General features: G+C 44.3%; 1 protein-coding gene across 1 annotated transcript in view; it reads left to right on the top strand.

Moving 5' to 3' along the window:
- Positions 1–13,946, top strand: part of COL23A1 (collagen type XXIII alpha 1 chain) — a 386,867-nt gene that overhangs the window by 21,958 nt on the left and 350,963 nt on the right. Inside the window, exon 2 of the mRNA XM_052642950.1 lies at positions 4,730–4,796. Coding sequence (XP_052498910.1) covers positions 4,730–4,796 — 67 coding nt within the window. The remainder of the gene's footprint in view (positions 1–4,729; positions 4,797–13,946) is intronic.

The following is a 13,946-nucleotide window of genomic DNA, read 5'->3' as shown; positions in this document are numbered from 1 at the left end:
TTCTGTGTTGCTACATAGTTTTCATAATGATTTTTCATGAAGATATGACAGTTTCATGATGGGGATTCATCATCCTTCTCTAAAATATACCCACTGTTTTGCAGTGTAACAGATCGTGAATATAATTTTTTTACTCCTAACGATTAATTTCCTTGGGATGTGTTTCCTAGAGTAGGAATTTTCTGTCAAAGGATAGGAATGCCTTTGTGGCTTTATTTGTAGCACTTTGCAGAAATATAATATAATCCTTTTTGTATATTAATCTTTATTTCATCAAAAGGCAGCTGTTCAGGGATGTGATCAAATAACTGATGCAGTGTTTGAGACTAATGCTTCAATAGATCACTGATAAATTTTACCATCTGAAAATTTGGAAACCATGATTTTCCCTGATTAGTTTTCTCCCAGCTCTCACCACCCCTTCCCCCAACTCCAAGTTCTTCTCAGTTCTTTTGGAGGGAACTCCCAAAGTCTTGAGTCTTTTCTCCGAAATTCATTCTTTATTTACTTTTGGAGTTAGGACTTGTTTGCATATGTAAAACCAAGACCATATTGTTTGCAGATGCTGGGGTACGTATAAAAAGTTGAGGCTTTTGAGTCATTTTTACAAACCAGGACACAAAAGATTTTCTCAGGAATTTAAAGAAAAGGCATTGAAATAAAGATTATGGGATTGAGTTTCTAATACAGACATTTCACTTTTTTGTTCCTGGTCAGGTTGTTTCAACTCCAGAGTTAGGGACTCTAAAATGGGGAAAGAGTAGAGGACTAAGAGATAAAATTTTGCAGATTCACCATCTAATCCAGAAAAACAAATGCACAGAAGGAGTTAGAATAAATAATGAAACAAAAACTCAATCAGTTATTTGTGATCCCATCTACTAGCCTTAACAATACATTTTTTTCCCCTTTCTTCAATAGGTTTCTGTTTAGTTTTTGTTTGAAGATAAGAGTAGCTTAAAAGTAATTGTGTTTCCTATCAGCATTTGATAAAGTCCCCTTCCCATCAGGGAGCTGCCCAGATGTGATGGCACTTGTTGAAAGCAAATTGTTTTTTAGCATTAAATTCTTTTGTTACTGAAAAAAAGGAAAAAAGAGTGTAGTTTCTAGTCTTTCTAGAAATGATAAAAACAGATGAGAACTTCTGGTTCAAATTGACTGGCTTAAACTAAAAGGCTGGATTATTTATCCAAGTGAATTTTGAAATCTGTAATAGTACCTGCCAGTACAGTGAGGGGAAAGTGAGTTCTGAGGTCCTGATCTTCTGCCTACATCAGGGCAGTTTCTGTGGCATTCCAGTTCAGTGAGGATGGGCGTGGCCGGGATGCTTCCGAGTCCAGTGGGCATGAGGGTGGGAGAGGCGTCTGCTGCTGCTGCTGGTGTCACTTACCTGGTAGGAGACTGTGACAGCTGTGGGGAGACTTCTTTAGGTTCTCCGCCAACCCAGGCTGCTCTCAGGGTGGCTCTGAGCCAGGTGGGCAGTTCTAGGCAGAGGGTGTCAGGTTTGAGCAGGAGTGAGTGACAGGTGGGAGTCTGGAGCTGAGACCCTGGGGCCAAGAGGCAAGCCAAGGCCTTTGGTTGGTGGGAGGGACGGAGGGGATGGTGTGGGGAGGATAGAGAAGTTTTGTCGTGGTACTGTTTTCACAAACACCTGTGATAAAAAGGTTCATAAACGTACATCCTGCAGTTATACCTTGACCTTAACTCCAGCTCTTTTCAATCTCAGTCTTTGTGGCCCATCTGGAAAGTGAGGGTGAGGCTAGTAGGTTGGAGTGGAGGTGGAACTTGAAAAGTGCTTTGTAGGGACCAGAGCCTACCCTGATTGTGTTTTTTAATCTCCGGCTCCTGGTGCTGGGCTGTTCAGCCCCATTTATTGATTGATTGATTGATGGCTGTGGCCACAGGGCTTGCAGCATCTTAGTTCCCTGACCGAGGATTGAACCCAGGCCCTCAGCAGTGAAAGTGAAGAGTGCTAACCACTGAACTTTCAGGGAATTGCCTGTTCAGCCCCTTCTTGTGTGAAATTTCCAGGCTTGGTGGTCAAGGGCTCAAATCTGAGAGTGCCTTTCTTACTTCCTCTAAAACAGTGATTTAAAAATTACAGTTTTGTTTGTTTGCTGTGCTATTTTCCAGGTCTTTGTACTTGCATTTTTAAATTTTTATTGTTGAGAAAAATTACATTTTAAGGTTTGAACCTTCAGTAACCCTTTTAGTGGTGGTATGCATTTTTAACTCAAGTTAACACATTTGGGATTTGCTTTGCTTTATGTTTAGGAAGTTGTTTTGTTTTGTTTTGTTTTCCCAAAAAAAGGTTAATACTTTGTATATTCTTGTCAAGACTCAAGTCTTGGCTAGTTTTGGGATTATGGGTCAATTGCTTCACTCCCCTAAATCCAGATACGGGATTGGGGATTAATTTCTTAGTTTTTCCAAGCTTGTGTCGCCTGTGACTCAGGGACAATAATTCAGTCCTCACATCGGGTGATGATAATGCCAGGGCTGTACTGTGAGTTGTCATAGTAGCAGAGCTGGGCCTTTTGACTACATGTCTATGGGAATTCTTTTCCCTTCAGCCAAATGTAGCACAGGGCTGGGCATGTGTAGAGATTCTTGTTAAATTGTACTAAACCAGATTTCCTAGGCCAAGGTAAGAAAGAAGGAAAATATCATCAGGTTGCATTAAGCCTAAGCCAGTGGGTCTGAAGCCCATGGGCCAGAGGGGCTGCAGCCAAGGGGACTTTGGGGTTCCTTGAGGTTCAGTGGGGGCGGTCTCTGGATCAGGGATAGCTATTAGGAGTAAGCTTGTTTTTAAATTATTTATTTTTAATTGAAGGATAATTGCTTTACAATATTGTATTGGTTTCTGCCATAAAGAAACATGAATCAGTCATGGGTACACATATGTCCCCTCACTCATGAAACTCCCTCCCACCCTCTTTCCACCCCTCTAGGGTGTTACAGTGGAGAAGACAATGGCACCCCACTCCAGTACTCTTGCCTGGAAAATCCCATGGACGGAGGAGCCTGGTGGGCTGCAGTCCATGGGGTCACTAAGAGTTGGGCATGACTGAGCGACTTCACTTTCACTTTTCACTTTCATGCATTGGAGTAGGAAATGGCAACCCACTCCAGTGTTTTTGCCTGGAGAATCCCAGGGACAGAGGAGCCTAGTGGGCTGCCGTCTATGGGGTCGCATAGAGTCAGACACGACTGAAGTGACTTAGCAGCTGCAGCAGCAGCAGCAGGGTGTTACAGAGCCCTGGTTTGAGTTCCTTGAGTCATACAGCAAATTGCCATTGGCTATCTCTTTTACATAGGGTAGTGTGTATATCTCCATTCTCTCTCCATTCATCCCACCCTCTCCTTCCTCCCTACTTCCCACATCCATAAGTCTGTTCTATATGTTTGCATTTCCACTGCTACCCTGCAAATAGGTTCATCAGTACTATCTTTCTAGATTCCATATATATGCATTAATATACGATATTTGTTTTTCTCTTTCTGACTTACTTCACCCTGTATAATAGGCTATAGGTTCATCCATCTCATTAGAACTGACTCAAATGTGTTCCCTTTAATGTCTGGGTAATATTCCATTGTATATATGTATCATAGCTTCTTTATCCATTCATCTGTTGATGGACATCTAGGTTGCTTCCATATCCTAGCTACTGTAAATAGTTCTGCAGTGAACATTGGGGTACATGTGTCTGTCTCAATTGTAGTTTCCTCAGGGTATATGCCTCGTAGTGGGATTGCTGGGTCATATGGTAGTTTTGTTCCTACTTTTTAAAGGAGTCTTCATACAGTCTTCCATAGTGGCTGTATCAACTTACATTTCCATCAAGAATTAATATTGAAAATGACTCTACTACTAAATGCAATCTACAGATTCAGTGCAATTCCTATCAAATTACCAATGGCATTTTTCACAGAACTAGAACAACAAATTTCACAATTAGTATGGAAACACAAAAGACTCTGAACTGCCAAAGCAATCTTGAGAAAGAAGAATGGAGCTGGAGGAACCAACCTTCCTGACTTCAGACTATACTACAAAGCTACAGTCATCATGATAGTATGATATTAGCACAAAAGCAAAAATATAGGCCAATGGAACAAGATACAAAGTCCAGAGATAAATCTGTACACCTGTGGGTACCTTATCTTTGACAAAGGAGACAAGCATATACAATGCAGAAAAGATAGTCTCTTCAGTAAGTGGTGCTGGGAGAACTAGACAGCTTTGTGTAAAAGAATGAAATTAGAACACTTCCTAACACCATACACAAAGATACACTAAAAGTGGATTAATTAGGGTTAATTAATTTAGATTAAGACTTGATGTAAGACCAGAAACTATAAAACTCTCACAGAAGTAAGTTTTGATTGACCCTACCTGGCCTCCCTCTGCTCTGGCCTCCTGTCTTCATACCAGGGACTGAAGGTCCCTTTGTCATTCCCGGATTTGTATTTGAAAAAGTTATAAAGCAGAAACCTGCCACTTTCTATTCAAGGACTCCCAAGTAATTGCTTCGTGTTCATTTCTGTTTCTCCTCCCATTCTAAACCTGCCTATAGAATTTAATGATCCTTTAAAAACTGTTTTTGAGAACACCAGCACCAACACTGTAGATCTTTCACATATTGGCTTTTGCTGATTTTTCCACTCCTACCCCATGTTGTCCGAAACTCATCCTTATTTTTCCCCCCTTTTCTTTCTGATTCAGAAGTTGGAGGGACCAGTAAAGCTCCGGACGGTTCGAGAAGCACCGACAGACTGTGTCTGCCCCCCAGGTAAGTGGATGTTCAATCCTTGCTGGCTCCTGACTTCTAGAGACCTGGCCTTCTCTCTCCTGTCTGCTCAAAACTGCCAAAGCCATGGTCAAGAGAATCATCTCAGGCTTCAGGCTATCTATGGCACCTTGTGAACCATCCTTTCTCCCTACATCTTCGGCAGTAGGTGTGTCATAAATATTCAGGCAAAATTAACTGACTTGGTTAGATACGGACAGTGGTATTGGTGGAGGAGCTAAAAACTCTTTGAGATGACTAATAATAAAGGCTCAAATGCTAGGAAAGTAGCAGCCATCCCTTTTTAAAGATGGGGAAACAAGCATGAACCATCCGTGCAGTGTTAACATTGTGTTCTTAGCTCTGTTTCAAACATAAGGGGGCAGATAGAGGGAATAATGGTAGAGGAAGAGGAAAGGAGCTGTAAACATGGTCTGATTTGTTCAAATAATCATGTCTCTTGGATTTTGGGGGTATAGACCAGGTGGCTGTGACTAGAAATGAGGATTTGTTGGTTCCTAGTCCATGTGACTCAAATCCTGATCCATATTAGGTCTTCTGGTTGTCCTTATTAGAGCTCTGCACGTATTATGATTGAGAATTTAGGGTGTAGTCTCAGCCCCACTGTGTTCAGGGTGTAAACTAATCCTCTCATAGAACCGTGTATAATACCAGTGAGTGAGTGAAAAATCATAACATTTCCCAGACATCTCACCATGCCAGACAAGGTGAGAGAACACAGGAGCTGAACCCAGGCACCCTGTTTCTTGCTATCATGCCTTCCATTAGACAAATTGCCTGGCATTTCTGAAGCCATTTCACCTGGTCCAGAAACTAAGCTTACCAATGGTTATTATCTCCACGTTGGGAGATGTCCTGAGATTTGTACAAAGGTGGACCTGTGCTGTGGAAATTCAGTCTCTGGGGACCCAGTGAGAGTTGAGCTTGAGCTAGCCTTTGGTAGGAACTCTGAGAAGGAAATGGCAATCCACTCCAGTATTCTTGCCTGGAAAATCCCATGGACAGAGGAGCCTGTCAAGCTACAGTCCATAGGGTCTCAAAGAGTCAGACACCACTGAGCAACTTCACTTTCACTTTCTTTCTGAGATTTTAATAGGACAGAAAAAGACATGATAAGTAATGACATCATAAGCAGATCAGGAAGTCAGAAGTTGCAATTCAATGGGGGAAAAAAATTTCAGTTCCATCAGTGAATTTCTGGCTGATCTGAAAAATGTATAAAATAATCCCTTTGTTCCTTCCCTGTCCTTTCTGAGTATTGTATGGATGTAAAATCATGTGAATTATGTAGAGGAGATTTTTAAAAACTAGGAGTCACTGGGAATTCCCTGGTGATCCAGTGGTTAGGACTTAGTGCTCTTACCACTGAGGGCCTGGGTTCAATCCCTGGTCGGGGAACTAAAAGCCCACAAGCTGAGCAGTGTGGCCAAAAACAGACAGACAAACCTGGGAGTCACAATGCATTCATAAGACTTGACATCATTTACATGGGCTGTAGCCAGTGTTCTGAAATTTTGAACGAGCAGAGACTGGAATAGAGATACTGAGGTTTCTGTTTCAGCTATTTATACTTGCAATTGCCAGTGTGAAATGGGTTCCTTGCTGTGGGTTGCTGACTGAAAGTTTGAAAATCATCGATACAGATGATAGATGGAGAGGGAAAAGGGAGGCAGTGAGGGGACATGGAGCTCCCAAATATATCCAAACCAGGTCCAAATCTTGGCCAGCCATTCACTGTCTGTATCAGTAAATGATTCCAATACTGGAGAGAGCTCTGCAGGCTTTTTTGACATTGTGGAGGAAATACAGGTCAAGTGCCAGGACCTGGAGACAGTCTTGTGTCCTGTCTTCCCCCAGGGACTTCTGACCCACCAAGAAGGTCTCTTGTATGAGCATGGAGGCTGAAAGCTGGTCAGAACCATGGTGATCTGCCCTTCTCTCCGGGCATCACTGTACTGTCGTTCATTGTCCGGGGGGCTTGTGGCTGTACCCAGGCCATCCTGGCAGGTGAGGCTAGCATGGCCCAGGGGGTGTGGCGTCACAGCCGGTCAGGCCCCAGTGCACACCCATGTCCGCATCTGCTTTTTCTCTCCTGTCATCTTGAGCGGGAGGATTGATCTGAGCCCTTCAAACTAGAACCTTTTATCAGTGTGAAACCCCATAGGCTAGCACATTCACCTCTGCCATGAGAAGCACAGAGACCTTTTCCTCCAATACCAGAAGCCTTAACTCATTCCCTTTCTCTCTGGCTCTGATCTGCCCTCCAGAATTTTGGCGTCTGGACACGGAGACCACCCTCTGTAACTTGGATCCCCATCTCATTTGAGATGCCCACAGATCTCCCGGCCCCAGTTCCTTCCCACGGCTCAGGGGACAGTGTAGTCTTTTGTCAGACCCTAGGATACAGCAGGCAGATAAGCCAGGCCAGAGAAGGGGGCGGCTCTTCTGTGTGTATTGCCCATTGTGAAGTGGGTGCTCGCAGAGCTCTGAGGCTGAAAGGAGGGGTAGGCTTTGGGCTGGAAGGTCAAGATTCTTCTCTTACTGGAGTCAGTGGTGGGATGAGTGACTGAACTGTGCTCTGAACTAGCCCTGTGACCTCAGGCAAGTGAGAGGCCCTTGAACTCTTTGTCTATAAAACAATATAGCTGAGGTTGAATTGTGTCCCCCCAGAAGATACATCCCATTCCTAACCCCTGATCCTTGTGAATGTGATCTAACATGGAAATAGGGTCATTGCAGACATAATGAAGGATCTTGAGATGAGGTCATCCAGGATTTAGAGTAGGCCCCCAAACCAATGACAAGTGTTCTTATAAGACACAGAGGTTTAAGCGATTTGAGACACAGAAACACCCAGAGGAGAAGTCCGTGGGAAGATGGAGGCAGAGGCCAGAGAGATGCTTCTTCAAGCCCAGGAAAGGCCAGGATTGTCAGCAGCCACAGAAATGGGAGAGAAGCATGGGTGCAATTCTCCCTAAGAGCTTTCAGAAGGAGCTAGCCCTGCCAACACCTTGATTTTGGACTTCTGACCTCCAAAACCATGAGAGAGTGGGTTTCTGTCATGTTAAGTCACCTTGTTTGTGGTCATTGGTTGTGGCAGCCTCAGGAAACTAAAATAAATGGGACTATTAATCACTCTAATTATGAAGTTGCTGAGATGATCAAAATGTAAGGGACATAGGAGCTTCCTGCACCACCAGGTGTGAATCAGGCGTGTGGGGCTGCCACCTAGGAGCCCCCTGATGCTGCTGTTTCTCATACACCTGCCCCAGAAGAGACTTCTCTTCCTTCAGCAGAGAGCTCCAGGCTGTAGATTCATGTAGCTTACCTGTGTCCCTGGGGATTCCAGTATCTTCTTTTCTTATGTTACTTATGTACTTAAATGTTTTAAAATGTGTTTAAAGTTTTAAAATGTTTGTTTTTGAATAGGAAAATAATATGTGTAGTACAAGTACTACAAAAGATTACATGTGAAAAATAATTCCCCTCCCCTTTTCTGCCCTGTTTCTCCTGCACCTTTTTCCAGGGGCCCTTTACCCATTTGCTGAGGTCCTTTTGAGCAGTCCTTTGCAATAGAACTTTCTGTGATGATGGAAATGTTCTTTCTCTCTGCTAATGTAGCAGCTACTGCTAGCCACGTGGGGCTATCAAACACCTGAAATGTGGCTACTATAAGTGACAGACTGAATTTATAATTTTTGTTTCAGAACGGATAAACAAGGCCCTAATGTATAGTGTTATAAATAGGCCCTAATGGGAAAGAATATAAAAAAAGAATGTATGAGTGTGTGTAGCTGAGTCACTTTGCTATTCAGTAGAGATTAGCACAACATTGTAAATCGACTGTACTTAAATTTTACAAAAGCTTGTTTAATCTTAAGTTGCCATGTGTGGCTGGTTGCTATAGAGTTGGACAGCTCAGTTTTTGAGGTCATTTAGATCCATTTCAGTGAGTAGCTCCCCTCTTGGTTTTATGCAGATATGTTGTCCCTGTGTTGCCTTCTCGGTTTGCAGTTTCCCTCTGAGATGATCTGAATCAGTCTATGGATCAGAGAGCAATGCTGCCTCATTTTGGGTTAAATGAGGAATCCTATCAGGCTGTTTGGCAGTCCTATGAGGTACTGGGCCAGTCCTCCCCACCCCAGGGACATTTGAGTTGTTTCCCATCCTGTGTTCTTACAGACTGTCCTTCAAGGAAGTGTTGGGTGGGAAGGAGGCTTGTTGTCTTGCCCTGCCCCCTGCCTTTCTCTCGCTCTGTACTGAAAGTCATCACAAGGGAGGAACTGCTGCAGGGCTTTAGGTCACTGCGCTGAAAGGACAGGAGCCCTCAGTCTGTTTGGGGAGCTCCCTTCCCAGAGCAGCAATTCTGGAATGTTGCAGGAAGGGCAATGGCAGAGGGTGGCCCCAAAGTCGCCTCTGTGGGAGACTTGGGCACCACCTGGTCCCTACTGTGCTGTGAACACGTGAGCATCCCAAGGGATGGGTCGGGACTGGCACCCTAGAGCCTGAGAGGCCTGGATTTGACTCTAGACTCTGCCACTTGAACAGCTGCCGTGTAGGTACGGCCTGCACCTCCTGGACATATGGACCATTCTGGTGTAAAAGCTCCTTGCCTTAACTAGCTCTTTTAATTATGTTAAAACAAAGAAACAAAGAGGAAACGTATTAGCTCATACAACTGGAATGAAGAGATTAGAGAAAGAGTAGAGGTCAGGTATATCTGGGTTCAGGGGTTTCTCTCCATCTCTCAGCTCTTCCCTGTGCCATTTTCAGACACCATCTCCTTGGAGTGGGAAGGTGGCTACTAATGGCCCCAGCAGTAGATCAGACCTTCTGAGCAACCCCAGCAGGTAGAGTATTCTCCATTCTCAAAGATGGCAGCATTGAGGAATGGGGAGTGTTATGGGCCGAATTGTATCCTCCCCAAATTCATGTGTTCAAGTGCTTGCCGCCCCCCCACAACCCTCCCTGCAATAGTACCTCTTAAAATAAGACTGTATTTGAGATGGAGGTCTTTAAAGAAGCAGACAAGATAAAGTACGGCCATTAGGGTGGGCCCTCATCCACTAGGACTGGTGTCCTTGTAAGAAGAGATTGGGGCACAGACACTTACAGAAGGAAGATGGCGTGAAGTCGGGGAGAAGACGGCCATCTGCAAGCCAAGGAGAGAAGCCTCAGCAGAAACCAACCGTGCTGACTCCTTGATCTCTGACTTACAACTTCCAGAATTGTGAGAAAATAGATTTCTGTTGTGTAAGTCACCCAAACCGTGGTACTTAGTTTTGATAGCCCAAGCAGACTAATACAGGGAGTTATTGGTGCTGACTGGGCTTCCCAGCTGGCAATAGTGGTAAAGAGCCCACACCTGCCAGTGCAGAAGATGGAAGAGTGGTGGGTTCAGTCCCGGGGCCGGGAAGACCCTGCTGGTGGAGGGCAAGGCAAGGCCACCCACTCCAATGCTCTTGCCTGGAGAATCCCATGGGCAGAGGAGCTGGTGGGCTATAGTTCATGGGGTCGCAAAGAGTTGGACACGACTGAAGTGACTTAGCACGCATTGTTGCTGGGTACAGAGTTTACATTTGGAAAGATGGAAAAGTTCTGGAAAATGGATAGTGGTGATGGTTATACAACACTGTCAATGCATTAAATGCCATGAAATTGTGCACTTTTAAGTGGTTAAAATAGTTATTTAAACTTTGTCTATGTTTCACCATGGTTAAAGAAAGAAGTCCCAGAGCTCATCTTGATTTGCTGGCTTGGGGCAGATGCCTCTCCCTGAACTAATTGCTGTGCCTGGAGAACAGGACACACCGATTGGCCAGGTGTGGGTCACGTGACCATCCTTTGCCCTGAGGGCAGGCTGGTGGTGGGGAGGGCTGACACTAGCAGAATCATGTGGGCTGAGAGTGGGAAAGGGTGGTTACCTCAAGGACAATTAGGGTGCTGTTCTCAGAAAAAGAGAGAAGGGGTATAGCTGGGTAGACACAAGTAATATTTAACCACATTAGTCCCACTCCTGGGGGCAGCTGGCCAGACGTGTCCAGGAGCTCCTCAGCAGGGACCCCAGTTTTGACAAGAGATTTGCTTCTACTTCAAGCACGTAAGTCTTGTTCCTCTGTTGAACTGGTCCAACAGACGGTGCAGCTCCGTGATCAAACACTTGAATTTTGGACCCAGACTGCCTGATTCAAATTCTTTGTCCCTTACCAACTCCATGACCTCCTGTTGCTTCAGTTTTTCATTCTGTGAAGTGGGGTTTCTAATGGTCCCTACCTCATGGAATCATGCAGGACTGAATGAGCTTGAAGAGCGTTTGTAACAGGGCCTGGCACTGCTTCCTGAAAGTGAGTTGGTGGTTAGGAACCCAGATCCCTTACCCCCAGGCCAGGCCAGATCCACTGTGTGCAGCCTCTTACCTTCCTGATTTTCACTGATGTCAGTCAGGGCTGAAAGATAGGGAGAAGGCAATTCAGAGTTGGCAGTTGGCTGGGAATATTCTAGAGGGAAACAACAGAGGCCTGGCAGACTTTCTTGGCATGTTCTTCTGGGACGTGGTGAGAAAATGCTAGTGACAGAGCCCAGAAGTAGGGAACTGGAAAGGAAAACAAAACCTGTGGCCCACAAACTCTTGTCAGCCACTAATGGCGTATGAAAGACCTCGTCGTGCCAAACATGGAGCTCCATACAGTTTGCACTGGTGTTTAACTGGGCTCAACCTGCCCTAGAGAGTATTAGGAACTTTTCAGAAAAACAGTTAATAGTTTTCATTTCCTTTTTGTGCCTTTTTGTGTCCTTGCATAATAGCCCAGAGGTATGGCATGTGGTTTCCAAATGACAGGCACTGCGCTTGCAGTGTAGGTTTCCAGAAATTAATAAGCAGATTAATCATAGTTAGAAATCGGCTGGTCTGTGAAAATGTTTGGAAGTTTGAGCAGAGGCATGAAACTGCTTAGGAGAGCATGAAGTTCAATGGGGAAGTGATACAAAACCTGGTACATTCTATGGCAAATGTCACATAGCGGAGCATAAATGGTCAGAGTTACTCTGTTCAGCCTGTTTACTGTATTAGTTGGCTTAGGAACTTGCTTCTTGTACTTTGAAGCAAAAAGTTGCTATCCCCTTTGAGTTATTTCTTATTTGTAGAATTTTTTAAATGATACTTTTTTCCAACTTGTTAAATCCTCATTGACTTGTGTTTATGGTGACACTAAGTAGCTTAATGGCAGTTTATCCCACTATTCACACTGTACAAAGTTGAAGAAGATAATTTGTGTGTCTGATTTTTTTTTTTTTTTCCTGCCAGAACTCCCTGGAGAATTCATTCATTTGTTCGTTCATTCATCTCTCTCTACCCCCAATTTTGTGTTTGTCCTGTGAGTGATATTGTCTGAGATTGTTAGAGGACTTGCAGACCCAATTGTTAGAGGGGAAAAGTCCCAGAGAAACTAAAAGAAGGGAGAGATCACCTCAGATCAAGGAGACCTGGGGGAGAGATGACAGTTGGGCAGGGTTTTGAAGACTTGTTGGCATCTTAGCCATCTAGGGTTGGGGACACACTCCACAAGGTCTGGCAGCCTGAGCAGAGGCGGAGGGGAGCTCTGGGAGTGTCAGGAATTCTGTTTGGTTGGAGGGTGGTGAGGGTGGGTCTTGATTATGGAGGGATGTGGGCTTCGTTCCATGGGAGACGGTTGAAGGTGTGTCAGTAGAATCCAGCTTTAAGAGGAGGACTATAGAAACAGCTTGGTGGATGAACTGGACCACACACCCACCGAGAGGGTGCTCAGGATGAGGCTGGTCTTGTCTTGCTGCCCTACGCATCCCCTGAGCCTAGAACAGTGCTGGAGTATGAAAGAGGGATAATAAATATCTGCTGAATGGCTCCCCTGGAGGAGAGGTCATGGGAACTTGAATGAGGGCCACGAGAGTTGATGGCAGGGAACAGCTGTGAGAGGCACTGGGCCGTGGGGTGGACAGAGCTCACAAACAGGATGGATGGGCACTGGAGGGAACAAAGATACCCGAAGCTTCAAGCCCGGGGGAGGAGATATCCTGAACAGAAACAGGAAATCCCCAAAGAGGGATTTAGAAGGGAAGATGATAACCATAATTTTAGACAGTGATCTTATGAAACCAATTTGTAGATCCACTGATGGATGGAAGAAAATAATTAGAAGTCTTCTCTTAAGGCATTGTCTAGCCACTCTGAACCTATTAATTGTAAAATATACTGTGTCCTATCAATAAAGGTCTTGAGGTTTAGCCATGTGTTGACCATTGGGATTTGAAGATTTTCTGTGACCACTAGAGGGAGCCCACTATATTCATTAAATTCTATAGAAATCTAACAGCATTTTTAAAAAGGATAATTAATGTTTTAAAAAATATATTAGAAAGTACACAAAACTCAAACTAAGAACAGTGAAATACAAAGTTAACCTTTCACTCTGGTGTTTTTTTCCTACTAAAATGGAAGATCGTTGAGAATTTTCCAGACTCCAGAATTGAGTGGTGTGTTGTTGATTTCAAGTGATGCTGATTATGTAAGTGGTAAAATAGCCACTAGCAAACATATTCCTAAAATGGTTGTCCCATCCGACCAACATTTATTGAACACGTCTTGTTTAAACCCAGTAGAGACTTGCTGAAGCTGTGGGAAGACGAGCCTGCAAGTGTCTTGGCCATCTTGGCCAACTCCATGCCAACTGTTGGATGACAGGTGCAACTCTTCACTCTGTGAGGTGTCATATAACTTTGTGCATTGGGATTATTCAATGTCTCACATATCAAGAGCTACGCACATGGTGGGACTGCCTTTTCCCAGGGGTAAGTTCAATGCAGTCATAATATTCCGTTTCTTAGTTCTCTTCTTATGCTAAAGTATATTCCACGTGGACCGAAGGCTTAACTGTGAAAAATAAAACCGTGGAGGGCAAGACAAAATACAGTGGGTCACTTGTAAAAACTGTGAAGTGGAACTAGACTTTATAAGCACGGTACTGAAGTCAGAAACCACAAAGCAGCAGTTTTCAGCCAGGGATGACTTAGCCTTTGGAGGATTTTGACAATGTTGAGAGACATTTTTTTATTTGTCTCATCTTGAAGGGTGCTACTGGCATCTAGTGGGTAGAGGAC

This window comes from Budorcas taxicolor, chromosome 7 (genome assembly GCF_023091745.1).
Source record: "Budorcas taxicolor isolate Tak-1 chromosome 7, Takin1.1, whole genome shotgun sequence".
NCBI lineage: Eukaryota > Metazoa > Chordata > Mammalia > Artiodactyla > Bovidae > Budorcas > Budorcas taxicolor.
Note: the sequence above shows the minus strand (reverse complement) of the source record. Positions and strands in the feature narration are given on the sequence as shown.